The 23,971-nt window shown below is 38.3% G+C and overlaps 1 protein-coding gene across 6 annotated transcripts; it reads right to left on the bottom strand.

Annotated features, from left to right (window-relative positions):
* Positions 1-918: 918 nt before the first annotated feature.
* LOC113972320 (solute carrier family 22 member 16-like) lies at positions 919-23,519 on the bottom strand. Of its 6 annotated transcripts, none has more exons than XM_027693280.1 (5): positions 23,369-23,481; positions 22,077-22,189; positions 4,428-4,904; positions 1,659-1,776; positions 919-1,527 (listed from the first exon to the last, which is right to left on the bottom strand). In XM_027693280.1, exons 3-5 carry the CDS (start codon positions 4,862-4,864, stop codon positions 1,471-1,473), a joined length of 612 nt encoding a protein of 203 aa, XP_027549081.1. In that variant the 5' UTR covers positions 4,865-4,904; positions 22,077-22,189; positions 23,369-23,481; the 3' UTR covers positions 919-1,470. The 6 variants fall into 6 exon arrangements, with proteins under 6 accessions (XP_027549081.1, XP_027549090.1, XP_027549076.1 ...); XM_027693289.1 differs by lacking the exons at positions 22,077-22,189; positions 23,369-23,481 and adding exons at positions 10,031-10,210; positions 11,319-11,430; XM_027693275.1 differs by lacking the exon at positions 22,077-22,189 and having other exon boundaries at positions 23,369-23,519.
* Positions 23,520-23,971: the final 452 nt, after the last annotated feature.

The raw sequence follows: 23,971 nt of genomic DNA, 5'->3' as shown, positions 1-23,971 counted from the left end.
TTTAAAAATATGAAGTGAATTTGGATGCTTCTCTGTAGTGGGGGACAGCCAGCAAGAGACACCTGAAAAGGAACCTAATTTGATGATGTCATTAAGCCCTTCCCCTCCAAAAATCAGGTCCCTTAATGACATCACAAACTGGATGCTCAGGAAAATGAGGTCCCCTGAAGTAATCCTCACTTCTGAAAATCCACTTGTCCTTGGCTTTTAAGTAAACTATTAATAACCTGCATGTCAAGGAACTGCAAATTTACTGAGAATTACCTTCCACGCTCTTGTAAACGATCCCATTAAATCAAATTTTTTACAATTATATATATATTATATATATATGATTATAGGTTCTCATAAGTTATGCAGTGAATGCAATTACTGGCATTTTGTGCATGATAGTATTTTTTTATTGAATATATATATTATTGAATATATATATTTCAATTTCTCTAGCAGCATCAAATTCATGGTATCTCAAAACATTTCAAAACACAGCTAGAAAATATAGACTAGAAAATATTTCAGTATATTGTTTTGATTAATCAGTTTTCTGGTTGAAAATATGAAAGTTAATAATCTCCAATTCTGAACCCACTGAAGCTGATAGGAAAGTTGTGCTGATCTCAGTAGCACAGGGCCTAAAGCTTTAGGCCTGCATCTTGCAAATCAGTCCCAGTGGCCAGTTAAAACCTGCAGCATTGGTCTGGTCCGAGCTTTTTGCTTTTCTAAACTACCACCGTCCCTGGCATCAACAGCCAAGGAAGGGAGTAGAGGGACTCCTTTAGATCTCACTGTTCAAGGCTAAAATTATGTAGTTTTTCCTGCTAGGAAATTCTTCTAAGCTCTAATCAGGCAAAGGAAGCTCCAGGTGAAAGGTTCTGTCTTGACTAATGGACTGTCAGCAGGAATAAAATAAATTAACCCACATTAAATAAGTTACATCATTTTTTTTGTGTGATGGCATTCTAATTTCTGTATGCATTATGTGGTGAAAAGCTACTAATAGTACATTTTTGGCTGTAAAACAGTTATTTAAAATTGTGTAATACGTATAAATATTGAATATATATCAGATATGGAATATATACCACACATATACATAAAAGTATGTGTGTAGGTATGCATAAACACATATACTGAAATACTCTTAAGTACAGCATAAAACATCTAGCTGTTAAACATATCTACCTATGTATTTAGTATTCCACATACAGCTTAAAAGACCAAAGAGATGCATAGAAGAGAAAATGTGCATCTCTCCTCCATCACTCAAAATGGTAGAGATAAAAATAATACTTATTATAGATTTGCTAGTTTAAGAAAAACTACACTGCATTTCTAACAATGAGGAGAAATGCAACTGCAGCTGCAATGCAGAATCCAGAGTTTGCTGCTCACACTTGGTATTTAATTACCAGTCCAGCAGAGGTTGGGATGGAGGAAGTACCAAACACTGCTTCATACAGACGCTTTCTATTAATTCAAAGAGGAAAACTGCTGTGGTCCAAGAATATTCAGACTCTCCCTGCTCTGCTGAAATAAGTGCAACAGATGGGGCTTTAGAACAATGAAGTAGGGGAGGAAATAATAACAAAAGGGAGGATTTCCTGATAAGGGGTAGGAAATGACACGTAAAAAGAGCCAGGGTGATCATCCCTTCTTACCATAGCAAGGAGAAAGCGCACAGTCACAAAACTGTAGTAGTCAAATGTGAAGGCCACTGCAATGCCAAATACAAACTGACCAGCACTTGTGAACCATATAACACGCTGTCTTCCCAGCCTGAAAATCACAGCAGTAATAAAATTATGAATAACCACAAACATTCTATTAAAATACACCTGCAACTCCAGAGAGCCTAGGTGGAAGTTTAACAACTTGCCACAGAAACTCTGGTTTAGTTACCTGTATTAATTTTTCAGTAATTCCAACTTCCAAGGAAAAGGAAGCTCCTATGAATGGAACGTGCAGTGAGCATTACATATGTTCACCTCCAGTTTCAAGTTTAACTTTTGCATAACCGATCTGCAGATTTACTCAGTCTTCTTTATGAGGACATAAATCACTTTTCAGATATTTTATATTAAGTAGCATTTTGTTAATAATTTCTAACAAAAGTTAGCTGTCATAACATGCCATCTCTTGCCAAAGTAACAACCAATTTGGATAGTAATGAAAGGCTTCTGTAACATATCTTTATACAGTTATTTAAAATTGAATTCTCTAATAAATGGCAATCACACAGTTCCCCTGAATTTTCTGATTGCATCACAGCACACATCCATGCATATACAAATACAGAAATCCAAGAAGATAGTATACTAACAGCAAAAAACCCATGTCAAATAATAGCTTCCTATCAACACATAGTAGTTTCCAGTGTAAAAGAAGGATATTTAGTAAAAAAGAACTTCTATTTATTTTTTTTTCTTCCTGTATCTCAGGGAGAAAATATCCAGAGTAGAGCCAGTTGTCCCTAAACAAGTAAGCACATGCTAAAGACTCTATTGAGGATTCATTACATTCTATCTACAAATGCTCTGTAATACAAAATGTGTGGAATCATTTTTCTTCCCTGATAATATTTTCTTGGGCTATTACTATCTACTCCATTGCAAACAGCTTTTCACAAATGGAGATATTACTTTTAGACAGAGAGGTTGAGGACTTCCAGGAGTGTGGACTCCTTTGTAATTTTATTTTTCTGTGAGTATTTGGTACTCCATTAAAATTCCTTCTATTCTTCTCCAACCTTGACCTGGAGTCATGCACATTTTGTCTTTGATTCCTGCCAGAAAAGATCCCAGTGAGTCTTAGCTATCAGAGCTCTTCTGTTGGGAAATCTGTTAATTGGTAATCGGAGGAACACACAATCTTATTTCCCACCAAGCCAGGATGTGTCAGAAAATAATAACTTTCAGCTGTAAAATCTACAGTTGTAAATCTGCAACTCAGAATGTGTGTATTGTCTTAAGTAGCTGTCCATGGCTTGAATTAATGAAAATGAGAACAATATGATCCTAACCTTATAAATCATGTCTGAGTATTAATTTAAAAAGTTATGAATGATTTAAAGGGACACAAAACAAATGTTGGCTTTATATTCTGGTTTTGTATTAAATATGGTTTTACAAAGCCTTGGATTGGGAGGTAGATTGATTCCATGTGTTCTAAAAGCCAAATTAAAAAAAAGGTCATCATTACTTTTGCATTCTCATGTTGTAACTATCACATCCTCCACCTAACAGAAATGTTAGTCAACAGGCTCCTTTACAGAAAGAGAAAAATAACTCAAAACCAGCCTTCAAAACAAAACACAGGTACGTAAGTACCTGTACTTACGTATGTAAGTACCTGTACGTAAGTACAAAACCAAGTACAAATGTAGCTTGGATATTTGACTGTCATATGGATAAAAGGCTGAGTGTTCTCCTGAGGCAGGAATAAGTCTGTTTGTGTTGAGAAAGAAAACCAACAGAAACAGAAGGATACAGACATTCATCCTGAATCTCATTGCTTCTGAGTCCAGCTCTTATGTTGGATCTCAGTGCGTGATCTGAGATAACATCCAGGGAGGAAGCATTGGACAGGAATGGGCTGAAGGACAGCCTTGGCACCGTAAGCATGAGATTGCTTGGGATGAGTCCCTCCATGGGCTGACTCTCCTTGTGCTCAAACAGAACTTTATACATGCTATTAAATAAGTGAAACTACAGCGCAGCTCACTCACACCCATTTTTCCTCCTATCTAGACCAACCCTCAAGAGACTGAAGTTTAAGCTAATTTTTCAGAGGAAAAACTACAATTGGAGAGCAAGGAAAAATAGCGTGTGGGTGTTTATTTTAAGAATGTGGGGCTTGATCAAACACTTGAAGTCTTTGCATCAGCCCCACTAAGCTGTATTCATGACAGAGGTTAGGAAACATGATTTTAAAATACATTACACTGAATCTTCTAGAAGGTGTTCTGTTACTTATCGTATTACAAATTAAAAATCAATATTTCCACCAGGAATCTCTCCTCGTGAAAAATGAGGCGAAAATCTATTCCCAGGTTTTACCATTGCTATTACAATGAGCTATTGCTATTTCTGTTAAAAATAAATAAATAACCAAATAAATAAATAACCAAATAAATAAACAAATAAAGGCAAATACTAGCTGCCCAGAGGAATTTCAGGGATCAAGGCCTAGAACAATGGATGACATAAAGTACAAAAAAAATTCTAAAAGGAAATGACTTGCAAAGACATTTTAAAATTAGTACTTGCTATTGGAAAAAGATATTGAGTTAAACAGATCTGTGAATAAAGCAATATCCAAACTTCCTGAGTTTTGAGCACATAATTATGAGTACACAGTGAGTGAAAACAACAAAAACACATGGAGTTACTGCAGTCTGAAGTTACAGTTTTCAAAGGATAGCACTTTACCTGTCAGCAATGTCACCAAAAATCACTGCTCCAATCAAGACTCCAAGCATGAATGTGGGCTGGATTAATTTTGCAAGCCATTCTCGGTCACAGACTAGATCCCACTGCGTAACAACAGTGCTCTTCCACTTTGTATCATCATAGAGAAATCCATCAGAACACGAAAATACAGATTTGTTGCCTTTGTATTCATATGCCAGATCCAAACTGACTTCTCGTTTGGATCTGCTGCACTGATTAATTTCCCAAATTTCTCCATTTTCCAGCTGGACTACAATGTAATTTTCTGTTGATGTCCATAGTGTCCAGATGTCCTGTATACTTGATGCGGAGGAGTTGTGGAAAAGAATATTACTCACATTTCCAGGGAACCCACATACAAAGTTAGGAGTAACAGCCATGAACACAGATGCTAAATAATGGATACCGCATGACATAGCTTGAAAGACAGATGCAAAATAAACACATGCTTGAAATCTGTAAAGGGAAAGAAAAAATTTTACTGAAGAAAAGCCCTGTATACATGAAAAAAAAAAATCAACATAATTGTTTTGGAAGATCAGCAAATGGAGACATCATTAGGGTGTCTAGCGTTTTGTTGTATAGTGCTGCTTCAATATTACTTAAGCCCTGCAAGAGACCAAAGATGAGAAAAAGATCCATAGTAATCTATTGCCAGGAAATAAATGTTGCCCTCAGTCATGTGTTTAGTCATAGAGAGAAGACCATTTAAAATGAAACAATTCTAAACTTAAGCACTTAGTTTGAAGCAACCTTCCTACCTCTAATTCTCTGTAGCACATTCCCTTAAAATAGGGCCTGAGAATACTTGAAAGGTTAGAAAAACCAAAATGTTACAACTTCAGGTTCTTAGGGTTAGAGATATGCGCATCAAATAAAACAAAATAAACAGAGTACGCCCCTCATTTAATTTAATTGTATCTCCGTAATTGTATTCCATCTACCATCTCTCTTTATTGCCTCCAAAAGACAAAGAGAGAATACATGTAGACACAAGTAGAAGAAGATAGAATCTGAACAATGTGAAATGTTTTGTACCAAAACATAGCTATGAAATGGGTTGGGTTTTGGCTTAAACAGGATGTGCAGTTATCCATTAAAGATTGTATCATAAAGCAAACACGGCAAAAGAATGTTTTATGTAGAGCCTGAATTTAGGCATTTTAAACAGCTTTTAAGACGTGCTTGAGATGCAAGTAAATCTTAGTATAAAAATTGCACATGTATTCTGAATTTCAAAGGCTTGCAATGAACTCTAGTATCACTGTCTGCAAATTCTAGAAAGTTTCTGATAATTTAAGCATAAGGAGTATTTTCCTGAATTAAATGTTTTAATTGTGCATATAATTAGTACAACATCTATCATAAAAAAACAAAATAGCTTTGGTTTCTCCTCCCTTTTTTATTTCCTGAAGGCTAATCAATTGCAATCATTTGAAGAAGCATTCAATGAGCTTCTATATATACATCCTTACTGCATATGCAGTAGGCCTTAATAGTATGAAACAAAAAGCAGATTTTTTTTTAAATGACCAGAGGCTATCTCTGCTGAAGTTTTAGGAAATGATGCCTAAAACCCTGTTACCTTGAAGTGTCTTGTGGGAAAAGTCAAAGCAATTCCAATCCCTGTAACAAATGTGGTCTCTAGATACTCCTCTCCAAAAGGTATCTAATCTAGCCTGGAATTCCCATAATAAAGATTTCAACAGTACATAGCCTCGGACTTTTAAATCATCTACCATCACAATTTCTAATTAATTTCTAAATTATCTTTAAGCAGAGTATTTAAATAGAATTTATTAGATACATTGTCCGAATGTCCAATTAACCTTTCCAGTTAAATGGTTCCCTTGTGTAACACACCTCCATTCACCATCCTCATTCTCCCTTGCCTTTTACCTTGTGATTTTTATATATTTCCTTGGTAAATGTAAACCCAGTTGCCTATCCTGTTCTTCCAATGACATTTGACATTGTTGTTGTTCTGATGCAGTGCTTTTTATCCCCCTTTCCTTTAACAAAAGCTCTAGACTGTTCCACAGCAGTCTGAGGAGTGGGTTGAGCTGCTAAACCCACCATGGTAGCTCAAAAGCTGGCTCCACTTCCCTCTTGAGGATACCTCAAGGCAATCCTCACACAGGTGCCGTGCTGCTCTTTCAGAATGAAACCGAGAGATATGGTCAAGAGAAACAGAATGTAACCACAGTAACCCTCAAATCTACCAATCCCCTCTCAAGAGAACAGCTTCTTGCAGACTAAGTAGCTATCCATAAACCAGAGCAAGGCTGAAATGGCTCTGAAAGGCTTTTAGGCTATCTTGGACCACAAAAAAGCAAAGGTTATTTTAAAATGTAACCTTTGTCACCCTATTGATGCAGACAAATATGGTCAACAACATTTTTTTAGTTTCTCCTCTCTAATTTCATTTTAACTGTTCCCATCAAAAGACACAAACTCATTTTAAAAATAACAAAGCACAACCAAATTCAACAACGTGGGCTATTGTTGCAGTATGCAGAATGCCTCTAGAAGGACAAGAAGACCTCTAGAAAATTGGTAAATTAAACCCCTAGAAGCTGTGCAGTTACATCTTCTACTACACATGGAACCAGGTTCCCCAGTATTTGCAACATCTGTCATTATGCATCAGAAAATTGCCATGTCAGATAGCCCAATTGATATTTCCCAGACAGAGGAAGAAGAAAGTAATTTCAAACCATACATACTTCTTGAGTTTCCCAATTAGTTCTTGCGATACAAGAAATATCAGGTTCATCATTTCTCTTCTGCCCAGTAAGAGTGAGTAGGAAAAATATTTTTATACTCTTTTTTGTTGGAGAGGCTTGAAGGGAGATAACAACTTGTAAGGATACAGACTAAGAAGATGGCATGAAACAATGCACTACATTGATTTTTAAAAACTCAAATCCCAAGAGTATCACCAGGGCTATGATTTGGAGCAGGTCTAATTAATCTCTGCTCTAACTACTCTCTTGAGAGTTTTATCTTAACTCTTCCTGGACACTTCTTGTGATCGTACTTCAGTAACCATTTTGACAGACTGCTCCACTGCCAAATCTTTCTGTTGGAAAGTTTCTCATTAAATCTAATCTCGATGTCCCCTTTTCAAATGTAAAACTATTACTAGCTTACAAAACACCCTTGTGCAACCTTGAATAAATCTTCCTTGTCTTTTATCACTTCATTTTACAGAATTATCAGTTATCCCCCTCCAGTTACTTTCTACAGCCATACAAATTACAATTCATTACCCTTTCCTTTTCTTTATGTCCTTTCTTTGTTTCCACGACTATAAAAAGCAATAAAGGATTCATTTTAAAGAAATGAATAAAGTGTCATGCCATATTTCACCTATCTTTCAAGCGTTTAACTTAGCACTAGATGCAACTGATTATTGTAAAAACATTATTCCCTTTCCAGTGTTATGAAAATCTTATTCAGTTCCAACAAAGAAATCCACTCTGTACCATTATTTTTTACCCTAATTTCCAGTACCAATGCTAAGCAAACACAAAAAGTCAGACAGAATGCCAGATAGACATTAATAGACATAATTTATGCTGCATATGACTTCATTTAACAACAGGAAAACGTGTTTTTACAGCAAAATCACCCTAGTGTTGCAGAATTTTACAGGATGGATTTCACTGCAGTTCTTAACATCTGACTGCTCAACAAAAGAGCCAAGGAGCAGGCTGGGGAGCAGGAATAGGGGAGAATAAGGCCTAATATGAAGTTAGAAAAGTATTTGGAAGCACCAGTGTCTGAAGACATTCCACACCACGCTAATGGGCTGCTCCCCTGCCTGTAGAAAGTATTTACTGTTCTCTCCAGTAAAATTCCACACTGGGCTGGCTAAGCCTCTCTCAGTATATATACATACACAAAACACACGAAAAATATCCTGAAAGCCCTGTTTTGCCGTGAAGGCAAAATTCATTGCTGACTACAGCAGTGTTGTAACAGCACTGCCACTGATGCTAGATTGAAAAGTCCAGTCATAGGAGCTGCTGACGATCTTCTCTAGGTAGGAAGAGCTTTTCTTCTAGAAAGACCAATGGCATAAAGGTCAAGAAACTCCTTAACTTGCAAGGTTACCAAAAAGGAATTTAACAGACCATTAGTGACAACATATAGAAAGCATGTAGGGAGGATGATACATGGAATGGAAAAATACTACAGGTGCATGGAACTTTGCTTTCCAGAACAGCTGAAGATTGAAAACGGACAAAGACACAGATCCAGCCTCATGGTAGACAGAGGTTTGCTGGAACAGAGGTTGAGGCAGTAGAGAGTGCTGAGTGAGGAAGAACATAGAGCTGCTGCCTTCTCTATGGCTAGCCTGCGATCCCTCCCTTCGAACTTTGCATGAGTTTTATCTCAGACCTCTTGTTGTGGCCATGTTGATGCTCTTCCCCAGTCTTAAAACCCTCAGGCAGCTTCTTGGCCCTTGCTCATGTGGTGGCTGAGCAGCTTCTCATCCTCACGGAAGGATGTGGTGCTGGGGGAGCAGAGCAGGTCCAGGTCAGGCAGCCTGGAGCAGCCCCCACAGAGGCTGTGCTGGGGCAGCAGGTCACAGCAGAACCTATACAGGTCATACACTTCACTGACCCTGAGGCATAGGTTAAAGTCTATGCTGTCCTTGATATCTACTGTAAATTATTAACTCTTTTCCCAAATTCTTAATTTAAGAACACCAAACTGATAAGAAAGCCCTTAAAAGCTTAAATCTCTCTATTGCAGACAAATATGTACTGTAATCCTTTTATTAACCTCATCAAACTCCATTTAAAAAGTTAGATTTCCCTGAATAAAGAAATACTGTTGCTCATGCATCAAAATGGTAAGAAAATACCATTGCGGGAGCAATAACTACTATTGAAATTCATCAAAAAAAGCAAAGTCTGCAATTTATTTTCCCAGACTGATCTCAAAAAGGACAATTTTTCACAATGGTATTATATATGCCAGTCATCTTTCCATACACACATTAGATTACATAACATATATTGTTGCAAACAGTAATTTTCAATAACATATTCTACAGGGTTTTTTTTAAAAAAAAAACATGTTTTTGAAATTTTTAAAAACGTTCTGTGAACATGATGACTGTCCTAAAAGGTATGATAATTTCTCTCAGTGTTTTTCCATCTCTTCAGTGACTTGCCATGGGAGATAATTATTTGGCAAGTACATTTTGTCACTCTTGCCAGGAGTGTCAAATATAGAAGTCAAGAAGACTTTATAAGTTACTGCTCCAGTATAGAGAGACTTAATGAATGCCAGAAGTCAAATGAGCCTAAAACTATCTTCACAAAAACTTGAGCAAGACACAACATGAAAATGTTCCAGTCTTTCTTAAAATATTTCTGTGAAATTTCTCCACAGTTTTTTTCTTTTTTTTTCAGTTTGCAGCTCATAGTAAAAAATGATTTTTACTTTTTCTATTTCCTCTGCACAAGTTTTAAGATCTCACCAGAATGAAAAGCACTCATAATATCATGTCAGTAGCTGAATTGAAGATATATTCTTCTGCAAAGGCAATGAACTAGATCTCATACCACTGTTGCTCTGGCTGTAGTCTTATGACACAACATCTCTGTGGCACTGTCACTGCAAAAGATTTCCTCCCTTCTCTTTTCCCACTGTTTATTCATCCCCTGAGACACAGTGCTCTACCCTCAGTCACGGTGGTATTTTTTGTGGACCATCTGTGAATTTTGTCTGGGAAACAGATCTACCTTGAATAAAAGAGTCAAAATAGATGATGAATACAAAAAAGCCCCAAACCAACACACAAACAACAAGCTAGATTAGTTGCTCAATCTAATTTATATTGCATTTATGCAAATAATCTGCACCAGTCTATTTGAAAGATGGCAAATCTGGTGTGCAAAAATACTTGAAATACACATTGCCATATATATCTTGGAGACTAAACTCCCAGCCTCAGAGTACTTGAACCATTGTCAGTTACTGCAGTGTACAGCAGGGACAAAACTTGTTGTCAAACACTAACTTTATGTTAAATAAAATGTGGTTCTGATAACATTTCCTTGTCTGTCCATCAATGAGAGAAGAGGGGTATTACTAGATACTCATCAAAAGCTAACAGAAACATTTGAAAATCATTTTACTGTAAAATAGACCCACAACACTTTTCTGTGATTAGCAAAATATTTGTACTATTCCATCGGCTTAACAAGAACTATTTTTACTGCTTCTCTTCTCAACCACCTCATTAGTAAATTGCTCAAGTCAGAAAACACAGTAAGTTTTTGTTGTGCAGTGTACACTCGACAGGATGGATTCAGTGGAAAGAAATTTCCAGATATTTACTATTTCTGAAAGAATTTGTGTTCAGTAACCACTTTAAACTCTGTATTTCATCCTGATTTTTTTTAATGTGAGAAAAGCCATTCAGCATTCATTCCACTCTAAACCAAAAAGCTATGATGCACTTCCACATTTATTTTTTGAGAGGAAAGGAGCTGAATGTGACTCAAGAGTATTTTGGTGCAGTGATACAGATTTGGAAGCAGCCTTAAATACACAACACGAACATCTATATTTGACTTCTGGTGTCAAGAATAAACTTCCTTCCCTCCTAAGGGCAGTTTAAACTATGCTAGGACTTGCTCTCAGCCCACATGAAAAAGATGGTTATTTCCAGAATTTGTTTTCAGGGGTAGAAGATGCTGTGTTGAATGTCTAGTTTAAACATATCAACAGCACAGATGCAACAGGAATAAGGAAGCCTATGGAGATCAGGAAGACCCCAGGAATTATATATCATCACTGTTGACAATGTGTGCACCAACGTGCAGTCACCAAACAGCAGACACTTACCAAATCATTGTTACAACCATTTAAAATTGATTCTCCGAAGAATTCACTTCTATCCCATTAAGCTTTTGCATGTTTCTCTTTGATTAAGACAAGCCCAGCATTCGTTCACTAGAGTCAAGAAGAAAAATATGTTGGCTGCTCACTACTGCACATTTGATATAACAGCCTAGATGAAGAAAGTCAATCAGTGTGAAAATAAAGAATTAGTGCTACAGAATTAAGGGCCATCCTTTTAATAATTTTTTTTGAACTAAATAGAACACTTCTTAATGGTTGACTATCTAAATCAGGCACATTAGATTCCTGTCATCACCTGTGACAAAATAATCTAGTTGATAAATATTGCTTAGTTTAAATAGTTACTCAGTCCAGTTGGACAGCTTACACCTATAGACTCACAGCAGAGAGAGCAGCTGCTGTTGAAGATGCTCTGATGTTTCTTGCTGCCCCTCTGCCAAGGGTTACTGCCCCCAGTGGAGAGCCAGAGAGAAGGATGGTGTGTTCATGGCTCAGCCACTCCAGTGCAGCACTCAACCTTCTCGTTCAAATGGAGTGAAACTGGGCAAGACACAAAGGCTCTGGATTTGCACCAAGCTGCACATAAACATTACACTCTTGACTTTCCTGGGAAAGTAGCCTCTGATTAAGGGGAAACACATTATTGGCAGCAATTCTCACACCTTTCGATGGCAAAGCTGGAGTCAAGTCTATTTTATTGTAGTTACCCATTTGTCTTTTCGCTTTAAATGTGTTAAGGGTATATATCAGGTAATTTAATTAAAAAAGAACACGAACATGCAGTTTGTAAGTTATTTAGCTTTGGTTTGGAGTTATTTGGCCTAGTGTTAAACACAGCAGAGTGGTTACGCTTGAACAGTAGTAACACTTCAGGCTCTATACTTGGAAGTTTCTATTCCGGGAATGGCATTTCTGTAAACATCTACCATTTAGAAAATTAGCACATACTCTGCATGATATATTACTAGCATTACTTCTCACAGGGAGAACTCAATTCCAGTTTCTCTGGTAGCACTGTTTTCTTTTAGTCAGCCTCTCTTTTGTGGACAAATCCAAATTAGGTATTTCATTCCTTTCCCTGCTGTACCATGTCCATCGGTTTATGTAAGCAAATCATTTCACATTATAATCTGTAAAGTGTCTAATAGAATTTAAATGTTTTTATTGAGATTTCTTCTAATTATAGACATAGGCAGTACTTCATGTATAAACTATTAAATTTCATTCTTCCTTTCCCATTTAGGAAATCAGATGTTTTCTGCTTGTTACATTGCTGACACATTGGACTGTCTTCAAACTATGAAAGTTTACTTTTATTGTATCCAGTTTTTTTGTTCTGTCTATAATCCTGAATTAAAACTAACTCATTGTCATAATCATGTTCTTACTTCTTTGTTATTCTGTTTACATATTTCTATTGCAAAACTCTGAATCTAGTGTAGCTAAAGATACAAAGGCATGGATTGAATATCTGCTTCACAGTGGTGAAAACTGTCCATTCTGAAGCAAAGAGCAAGTCACCAAACACCAAACTATTCTTTAAATACTAATTTGCAAAGTAATTAAGCCTTACAGTTGTCATAGTTATATTATGCCTTTTAAGAACTCAATTTTTTTGCTTGTTTCCTATTCATAGTAACACCTAAGAAGATTTGAATATAGACAGCTTTTTTCAGTCTGAATTCTACATAAATTTTCTACATACCATGCCACACAATGTTAAGCATACTACCCAAGGCTTTAAATTTCTGTATTGGAAATTTAATTCCTTCCCACTTGGAAAATGATTGTAAAATTTCTTACTCTAACAGGTTTTTGAAAGTTCTTGTGGGAAAAGGTAAAACAAGTAAGAAATGTGGTAATTAATTTAAGAACACTGGACATCACTTTCCTAGCAAATATTTGTAACCGTTCCTGCACATACCAATATCTTCTGACATTTCAGTTAGAAATGATAACGACTATTAGCTCTATGGATCAACTTATGCTTAAATAATTTCTGTAAATACTTGATAGAAATGTCATGGAATTTTGGATTGGTTTATTGTGTCTTTCTTCTTTAATATAAGCAATGATTTTATCCATAGCATTACTTTTGCAGCCTAGAATATGGTTAAGATGATTTGGCCTATTTCTATGGGCTACATAAAGCACTGTTTTACCTACATAATGTGTCATTTTACTCTCCCTGGCTCTGTTTGCAACTATTACAATGTTCTTTGCTAATTCTGACTTTCACCCCAGTGACTCTTCATCGAGCGAAACAGAAAAGCTAAAGCAGATACCTTTGTCTTATTAGCTTTTTTTGAATATTTCACTAAAATAAAATATCACTTAACAAGATGCTACATTTAGGAAATAAAGTGTCAGATAATACTGTCTTCTAAAACCTGGGACAAGCAACATGTAAATCAGCGTATCCCTTTAGAAAAGGCAACTCAGTTTCAGCCATAGATTCTTTTCTGCCAAAGAGAATATTACCAGTTGCAATTCTACCTGTACAGAATCCTACACTTGCATTTCTGTAGCTCCACAACTTAAAGAAAGGGATTCAATTTAATGCACAGTCTAGTATGGTCGAAGTATTGTCTTCTATTAAACTTGGGTTTGCTTATGTATGGATTGTTTAAGTACATTCATATTTAGCAGCTGTGTTCTACATTCAAAAAGAAATTAGCTTCCACACCAACAGCTTTTCTCTCTCTGTGTAACAGAGTAGCTTGTATCTTTTACAGATGTTGCTAAAGCCCAGTTAGGACATGGAAGAGAGTAAAACATATCTCCTTTGTTCCTCTCTTTTCAGGAATCTATACTGATGACCCACCAAGAGCTCATCAATGCTTGCAAGGGCTCAGATTAGTATCCCTGACAGACTATCCTCTCCAAGGCAAGGCAGGTTATCTCTAAACCCACATAAGTTACTGAGCACAAGAGGACTTTCAGTTTCTTTTGCAGGTTCATAGCTCACCTTCCCTCCAAAATGTACCTCTTCACTGCAAATGTGTAATCCACTCTTTGCCTAGAAGTCCTCAATTCTTCTCTCCGAATGATCATGGGAATCTGCCCCATAATGAGACATTATTCAATGATTAATTGCCACTGGAGAACTTTCAGTTTGCTTTCTTTTGATAGCAGCCTGGTCATGAACTTCTGTCCAGTTTTTGTTTATTTATATCCCCTTCTAGTTTTCGTCCTGAATATTGGTTTTGCTAGCCTACATCTTCACAGGACAAGAAAAATGTTTCTGCCTTCTCTGCTCTGAGAGATTTAGACATTGTAGAGTATATAAAATAGTATAAAATGAAGAAAATTTATTTAATAGATCTTGGATATTTGATATACTGCCTTTGACTTTAACCAGACGAAGAGTTTTTCTACAGCTTCTCTAAAAAAAACCAAGCAAAAGTCTTCGTGGCATTATTGATCTTTTCAAAGAAAAGTTGTTTCATTAATTTTATTGGTAATTTATCTCTTCCATGATCAACAGACAATATTTTATATTGTTCTTCATTTCTTAATGGAAAGTAACCTTTTCCTTTCCTGTCATTCAAGGAAGGTGATTCTACTGCCTTCCTCTTTAAACTATTAAAATTGGAAGTAATTTAAATTAAAAACAAAGAAATGCAAATTACAGATTTTGTTGTTGCCAAGGCTAAGAATGCACTTTGTCCTCTTATTAAATATACTCTATAATGTGCTTTTACCTGATCATAATTTCACAGTACTGTCATGTTCTTTCCTTGAGTACCATTTCTCTTATGGTATCTCATACAAGGGAATGATCTGGAATAATGTTATATTCTAACTTTACATAAATATTTGCAAACAATACACAGGTCCCATTCTCCACAAGAATAAAGAAGCTGGATTCTGTTCAGACCTACCAGGTTTCTTCTACATAAATCTACTTTTGTACTAATTGCCCCCTGTATTCTCAATGGGTGAGACAGAACTGAGGTTGGCTACACTGATCTACAAAGGATGACAGTTCTCCAAGGAGCCTAAAATACAGGTGTAAATGAGATAAGGTCCCAGTTGCTCTGACCCTGAGACTTACATGAATTATCTTTCTCAGAAGGGTCAAGTTGCAACAACTTTACGGTATTTCACCAGTTCTAAAGATACAGAAAAAAAAATCAAACAACAATTTGTTCTGGAATATGAGACATAAATATAAATTATTTAAATGAAATGTGGTATCATCAGTATAATCACCATATATCCAATGGCCTTTTGTAAGAGAATGCTTTTGGATATTGCTTATCTATTATTGCTCATTTTTCACATTTTGTAATTGACTTTCTCTCTTACACTAGGCAGACATCCACCAAATGATGTATTACATCATGGTGATGGATATGGAAATATTTATTTATAAAACAAGGGCTAAATGAATACTATTAGTAATATTTTCTCATTTTTCATTTTTATTTTCATTATGCCTACAATTGAATGGCTAAACAAAACTATTTTTGCCTACTCCTAAGTGATGGCAAAAATCTTCCTTTTTCCTTCTCAGAAAGTTGCAGGGTTTATTCCCTCACTCTCTAAAAATTGGGGATTTCCACATTTTCAGAACAGGCTTGATCTCTTGTTTCTCTGATCTTAATGCTCCCTACAATTCACCTAAATCAATCTTTACTGAAATTACCTGTATCCAAGAACCTGATAGCAAGGACTGCTGATGGAGAGTCAATGTAGCAAGCATAGTAATGACAGTACTGTTGCATACATGACAGTTTTTCTGATGTGTGACAAAGAGAAATGCAAGGATCTTGGTATCTGCTTCAAGTTTCTTGAGACACTGGCTAATACTGTAACACAGAAAGTGTACTGCCACATGCATTTCCCACATCCCAATCTTCTAGTGAAGACTTAAGTAGTTAATTCAGGTTGAAAGTAAAGAATCTGCATGTATGCTGTACACTTGGATGCAACATCCTGTATACAGTATGCAATCCATATACGTTTACAGTATTTCTATAGATCCCTTTTTCACTCGATGAGGAACCACAGACAAATATAGGATTTACCTTGTCCTAAACCACATATGTAAAGTAAGACAAATGGATCACGCTCTTAACTGTCCAATTGTCCCTCTTGACAAAGTGATTAATACAGATGTCTGAAGTTTACACTACAGGCCTGTAAACATAGAGAGATGAGCTCATTAGTGCCTTGATTTGGACAGCTGATTTCCCACACAGCTAGAATAGACTTATACAGATAGAAACTTAGATTGTTCCAAATCTCTTTCACAATTTAGAGGAGAAAAAAGTCACAATATAGCTGAAAAAGTTCAGACTGTCACATATAAAACCCATTTAAATGGTGCTGAGCTCCATCTAAAGAGTGATGATGATTGCTTTTTATAGAGCAGCAAATTATTCCCATTTCCTTGAGGCACCTTTCCAACACTTCTTTTCTACTTCTTGTTGCCTTATTGGCCCTTCCATCTATTCTCCAGGGTTTGTTCCTGCCTCGGCACCACTGCTGTGGCCGCACCTCTAATGCTGCTATCTAATACTAATGCCTCCAAATAATAGGAACAAGAAACCTAACTTCACCTCTGGATAAAAACATTTTCTTGAGGAAAGGGTTCAGTCTATGATCCAATGGATGGTACTTCTAAATTCCTCAAACCATATTTTTTTTGCATGTGATTTTCAAAGAACATCTGCTCTGAGTGAGGTGATCACTACAGTCTGGCTGTCAATGTATGATATTAAAGTATACATTAGCTCTCTAGGCAATTTCAGTAATTTTCAAAGACAGATGAGATTTCTTTCCAAGTATATGGCAGTTTGACAGATCAGCCATCATTATTAGTACTTATAAATCTCCACCTTCTACAGTTTGTCATCATGCTTTTTCCAGTCTTGCCCTTGCAGCCAAGATATAGCTACCTTAGCAATTATCTGCTCTGGCTTGCTAATTTTTCCATATTTCTGAGAACTTGAGACTCTCATATTCTTGCTCAGCTGCTATAGCTTCCTGCCTCAAGCTACCTTAAACATATATCTGTATATATAGTAAATGTATAGCTGTATATGTACTCAGTTCCATTCATATTGTGTATCGCAAAATGGTGGCACAGAAATTTCCACAGAATGTGCTAAAGGCTTCTGGGGCCTTAGAAAAATCTCTCTAAATTTAATGGTGTTTTCTACTTGTATGATTTTACTTCCTGCAATAAACTGATCAAACTTTCTATGTGTAAGGCCTTTTATAAAACATTTCCTTTCAATTTTGAGATATCTTAGTACTGCTGAAAATTATGACTATTATGAGAAAGTTATTGACAAAGCTTTTATAGGAGTGGTATCCCATTCCCAGGCATTGAATTACAGGGAACACACTGTCCAGTGCATTATGTATTTCATTTTCATTCACACCATAATATTTCAGGATGAAACAGCTGATCGTCAGCTCCTTGATGTGTGTGATAATTGCCTTATGCTGCCATAGCTATGTCCATGCTACAACTTTATCTAGAAGCCACCCTGGGGGGGTTGGCAACATTTCAGAGGTGCAGTCTGACCCTCAGCAGCTGGTTTGCAAATCATAATTGATTTACTAACTTTAAGTTTCAGTGTTATTTGCACTGCAAGTTTTAGCCTTAGAGGAGTAATGGATAGTACAAGTGCAATTTCATCCTGCTTTTATTTAGTCATTTTTCTATTATTTTAATCTACTTTTAAATCTAGTTCTATCTAGTTCTAGTTTTCAATCCAGAAACAGGCATGGCACCTCCAGGCTGAGGTTGCCAGCACATTCTGAGGCAGTACATTTTTATCTATGCAGATTTTGCTTTACACTGCCTCCAACATGACCTGGATCCCAACAAATACTGTTAGTACCTCTTGCAGACCACACTGTTAGTGCATTGTCACCATTATCCCAGAGCACTTGCCAGTATCCAGCTTTGGTTCTGAGTCTTGAGAGCATTTCCACTTTTGCCTAGTCAGGCATAGATAATAAGACCTTTGTTTAAGCTGCTAGAGTTTGCTCTCTGAAAACACATGGGTTGTCTCGCTTCTCCAAGCCATTCAACCAACAGGATTAAGTATTATTTGCAAAATATCCGGACACACACACCCCAAAAAAGGGGGGAAAAAAAGAAATGCAGCCATGTCCACTTATTTTATCCTTTGAACATTCGAGATGAGCACAGACTGACTCAGATGCTATAATACAGCATACTTATGAGATGAAGAACACTTACAAAGCATTTCTGTCAAACACCACCCCTGACTAAGAGCCAAAGGAGAACTTAGATTTGAGATTCTTCTGTCTGGCATATTCTAGTAAATAGAAACAGCTGTCCACTGATACATTTTGAAAACTGAATGACAGATATGTTGCAATAAACCTTTCCACTGTATAAAGTAGCCAGTATATGGGGGAAAAAACCTATTTTCTTTGAAAACAATCTCTAAACCACAGTACTTTGTTCATCTTCAGGAAACTACTCAAAGCTTAAACAGAAATTCACATTATATTGTTTAAAAATATTGATTTTGTGCAGGATGTACTAAATACTTAATGTATTCATATTTCAGAAAAATCTTGTAATGCTTCCATTTTCTAAGTTAAGGCTAATCTTCTGTTCAAATGCGATTGCCTGTTTCTCCATACTAACTTGGAAAAGGAAAACCAATTTCTTTGCATGTCTAGCAAGCACACTTCTCCACTCAAAAAATGTATTTTTGTTGGGAAAGAACCTTTCAAGACAGCTGTAAAATACTTGAGTTAGAAAAATCATTGCTTGAAAATGTTCTTATTTTCCTTTTGTGAAAAGAAGTGGTGAGCACGATCTTTGAGATATTCAGGATTCTTTGTTATTTGATACAAACCAAGAATTTCTGGAAATAACATGTACACAGCACAATTTGCAGAAGATGTAATCTGATCACAAGAGCTGTGAGCTATGTAACAAGAGAGTGGATAAGGGCAGCAGCATGAAAATAGGAGCCTGAAAAAGTTCCGAGGTGTGAAAAGATTAGACCATTTGGTGTAGGGCTTTAGAAGTGAACCAAGAACCCTACAAAGGAGGTCAAAGAGAAATGGCTTTAATACTGGCTGTTCAAACATTGCTACTATGGCACTGACCAGTGGTGTCTGCCTTGTAGAAGTCCACTGAAAGAATCTCTACAAAAGTCAAGCCAGTTTTTGAGCTAAGCAGAATCTCTTTTCTCTTTATAAACACTAGAAAAGTTCCAGGGAAATTAACAGAAAATGTTGAAACTGCTGATAAGTGTATTAATCTCTACTAAACTCCACGTTTGGCTGAAACATACAAAGAGGCAGTCTGTCCCTCCTCCTCACAGCAGCCCTTGCTAATCTTGGTTTCGGTTGCTTCTAAAGTCCAAATTGTAGCAACTCCACTGACGAGGTAACACGTTTGTAGAAGACAACAATGTAAAGATGTCAAAACCTGAATACATAAACATTTCAGTAAAGAGGAGAATTTTTTAATTTATTAGATAATCTAACTGCTAGTAAAACATATTTTTTATAAAACCAACATTTGAAAATCTAGATAACTTACTCAACTTGGTAAAAGACAGAATATTCCAAAGGAAAAGGCAATCTTTTCAAAAATTCCAGAAATACTTTATTACAAAACCTGGAAATAGTGTCAGTGACATCCAATCTTCCCCTCTCTCCCTGACAGTTTTCACCACCTGCTTTTAGCTAAAGCATAAGCCAAGATTTGAAAACTGTTAATCACAGGGAAAACGCTACGTACCATGTAAGCTGCGTCTCATAGCTACCAGACGTTCCAGCTAGGAAACCAAATCCTTACACTCATCCACACTTACCATAAGGGGTACTTTACCAGATTTCTCTCTAGACAGCTATTCCTGATTAGATCATGTCTCCATTCAGCACTCAGCCATGGTGTAGATCAGAGCTACAAAATACATAGCCGGTTTTTCATCAGCAACCAGATAAGCAAGTTTGGTATCCTTCTGGTAGATTAAATTCACTGAAGTTATTTATAGTCCTGTAGTTTACCTGGGAATTAGATGTGCTAGCAGTGTGAGCCAGCCAGCCAGGTCCTAAGGCTCGCCTACCTACTATGCACACACTGGGTTACCAACCTTGTGCCCATTAGTCATGTATCCCCTTTCCCAGCATGGGCCTGCAAGTGACAGCCAGTCTCTGTGTCTGGCTTTACCTGACGGGCCCCTGAGAGGGTTTTTGCAATTGGAGTGGGTGGGCAGAAAGGGGCTAAGGCAGGGGGCTGAGAGGGAGAGCCCAGAGGTACAGTCTGGCAAGAACTGCTGCATGGGAGAAGGGTGCAGTTAACTGCAGGTAAATTGGGAGTTTTAAGGCCTGGCAGCTCATTAGAGATGAGGCCATCTGAGGCAGACAGTACTAGTTTTTTGTCATTCACCTCTGCAATAGTGAGCAGTAATCTCATACTCACACATAGACTCAAGATCAATGTTTCAAACAACCATCTTGAATTTATAGGCCACAGATGCTGCCCATGCCCAAATTCAAAAGAGGCATAAAGTCTTCCTCTAGTGGCAAAGGCTACAGAAGTCATAACATTTTTATGGTTGTTCATATATGTCTCAAGACCCCAGTAAGAACTATGGCATCACTAAGACTTGTGAAAGAGAGTCCAAATGGAAAGCAAAATATTGTCAGCATCCCCGAGAATGTCAATTCTGTAAAATTCACAGTCTTAATCAATGTTAAATGTTTATATATTATGTGTATATTAATAACTTATTTGCTATATAGTATTATATTACGTATATATAAAATGCATACATACTATTTCCATATTTATATATGTATGAACAGCTGCTCATTCTCTACTGCATCTGTCAGATTTTAGGAAAATCAAAACAGTCTCAAAATACTAACAGTCATGCTTGGATTGCTCAGAATCTGACTCTGTCAAATCTACAAAATCTATATATAGTGCATAGGTTATATTGGCCTCATGAGAATTGCTTGAACTGAAGAAATGAACGATTGCCTATCTGTCAGTGTCCGGATGATGCAAACTGAACAGAGCTAACTTCATGGTTACAGTTAAGAACTACTTTTTCATATGAAGGATGATCATTTATCTAGCACTATCAAAGGATTAAATAGAGTTTTTTTACAATATTTTTAAATGGGTCCATCCACCATAAGCTACTGTTATACTTATTATTATACTGTACTACTAATGTGGTCTTTGAAATCTCAAATAGCCATGAGTCTAACAGGACTATGCAAATTTTGGTAGCTTGCAGTTCGTCTCAAAGCTTCTAAACCTAAAACAACCCCTATTGAACTGCATATCAAATAATTTGGTCCCTAGATGTGAGGTTATGGCTGTAGAATTGTTCTCCCTTTAATTGCAAAAAGTGGTTGTAAAAACTTTATCTAAAGTATTGATGAATGTTCTCAAGTAGGAAAACTACTCCAGTGATTAGAAACAACTACTTTTGTGTTACTTCAGTATTCAGTGACAAGTGCCTGCTTTCTACAAAGAGTACACGAGACAGAAGAGCAACAGCAACATTAATTGATTGCTAGAATTTCTCTCCTAGTTCACATAGAACAAGGTATTTTTTTGTTGCTGACCCAGAACTGACAATGACTGAGAGATTGTTCAGATAGATATGCCTGTAAGTCACAACCTAGTCAAACATGTAATTTAAGCATAGGTCCCAGTCAAGAAAGAAAGTCTTTCTATCCTAACCATCTGAAAAGGCTATTGATACCCACCACTACTGCTTGCACATGTTATTAAGAGCCTCTCCTGCTGCAGAGTTCAGGTATGCACTTCTACCATTAACAGGAGCTCCTGGCTTTGTCCAAAATGCCGCTCCTGCCTGCCCCTGAGAGAAGATCAACATTGTCGGTTAGGCTGGCTCACTGGTCACTGAGCTAGAAAGCACAACACTGCAATTCAACAGCTTCAACTCGTAGCCAAATTGTGACACATGGGTCTTATTCCAGCCATCTGCTTCAAGGAGCACGTGCCTGCAAAACCCATGATGATCAGCACATCGCGGAAGTGCAAGAGAGAACTCACTGTGAGGGTGTGCACCCATTAGTCTTACAATTCATATCCTCTAAAGCTTAATTTCCTTGCCAAACATTTCTTCTCCATTACCTGCTATAAGCAGAGTCTCATATATCTGTCTTGCATCCACATCTACAGAAGCATACAGACACCCCCCCACACACACACACACCCACATCTGTGTACCCCATCTAACAAACCCAGAACTGTATAGACACACTCCATAGCCACAAAACACATCAAAGGAAACTCTCCACAACACATCACACCACGTACCATATGGATAAACCTTTGCTGATAAGGATGTATACATATACTCCATATCCATGGATCACATGCAACAAACCCACCTCCAATAAAAACACGTCATCTATTGCACCCAACAACCCTGTGCCCCTATGCAGAAACAGCCCATCTGAATGCCACACAGAACTCCCATGCGTGTTGCTTGTGCCCTTCTGTCACCTCTGAAATGCACAGGTTGTTCCATACCCTGGGGTTCTGTGTGTGCAACTGCATGCACGTGGTGCCCACAGGTGTGTGAGCCTGTGTGTGAACGGGTATTGTGAGGGTCCATATGTGACCACGGCATATACAGAGGTGTGTGCCTGGAGTGAGTGAGCATACCGATGGATCACTGCATGGGCATGGAACACTTTACACAGGGGTGTGTAGAGTGCTGCCAATACACGCGGCAGCGCCTGTCTGTACAATATTGTTCGTACCCTGAGGCGCAGTGTGTGTAACCGCGTGTGTAGTGCCTGTGTCGGTTTCCGTGTGTGTGACAGCCTGGGAGTGCGTGTCAGTGTGACGGTCCGCGCGTGTGCGTGCGAGTCCCCCGCAGCCTGTGCGATGCTGTGAGTACGCGCAGTGCACGGTAATGTTTCCCCATGCGGTGGCTGTCATACCCTGCCCGCGCGGGTGCCCGTCAGTCCCTGCACGGGGATGTCGGAGTGCGACCGCCCCCGTGTCCGCCCGCCCATGAGAGTACCTGCCGAAGTGTCCCAGGGAGTCGAAGAGGCGCTCGGAGCTGGGAGCCATGGCCGGGCTGCTGCTAGCCGGGAGCCTCGGCGCCCCTGTCCCGGCGGTGCGGGGAAGAGGCACCGTCCCGTCCCGTCCCGTCCGTCCCCCCGCCCGCCCCCTGCGCCCGCCCGGCCCCGGCGGGACCCGGCCCCGCCCGGCGGGCGGGACCAACCGCCGCCCCAACGGCCGCCGCTCCGCGCGCCCGGCCGGGAGCGGGAGCAGGGAGCGGGGACTAGGAGCCAGGAGCCGCGAGTCGCGGCGGCCCTGCGTGCCGCGGGGCGGCGGGAGCAGCACCTGCGGAGCGCGGGGAGCTGGGCCGCCCCTCCCCGGCGGCCCCGGGCCGTCCACAGCCCCCGCGCTGCCGTTGCGGTGCTCTCTCGCAGCGGGGCGAGCGGCTCAGCCTCCCGCACGGACCGAGCGCCTCGGCCGCTGCTCTGGGAAGGATGGGCCGCAGCCCGTCCCATCGGGCAGCGCCTGCAGCCCGCGCTTGTTTTCCGCATTAAAATTAAATTAAAGTAGGCAATTATATGCTTAAATCGTCCTGCGACAATCCAATAATCCAATATATTTA

Source organism: Neopelma chrysocephalum, unplaced genomic scaffold (assembly GCF_003984885.1).
Source record: "Neopelma chrysocephalum unplaced genomic scaffold, ASM398488v2 Primary Assembly neopelma1_23, whole genome shotgun sequence".
NCBI lineage: Eukaryota > Metazoa > Chordata > Aves > Passeriformes > Pipridae > Neopelma > Neopelma chrysocephalum.
Note: the sequence above shows the minus strand (reverse complement) of the source record. Positions and strands in the feature narration are given on the sequence as shown.

What these genes read in the sequence shown, in the direction of transcription:
- LOC113972320 (XM_027693257.1), bottom strand. Translation starts at nt 14,390, where the DNA reads ATGATCATTCGGAGAGAAGAATTGAGGACTTCTAGGCAAAGAGTGGAT. An exon ending in AGGTACATTTTGGAGGGAAG is followed by an intron (nt 4,905 to 14,304) that starts GTGAGCTATGAA and finishes TTCCCTTTACAG; the next exon opens with ATTTCAAGCATGTGTTTATT. An exon ending in TTTGGTGACATTGCTGACAG is followed by an intron (nt 1,777 to 4,427) that starts GTAAAGTGCTAT and finishes TGTGATTTTCAG; the next exon opens with GCTGGGAAGACAGCGTGTTA.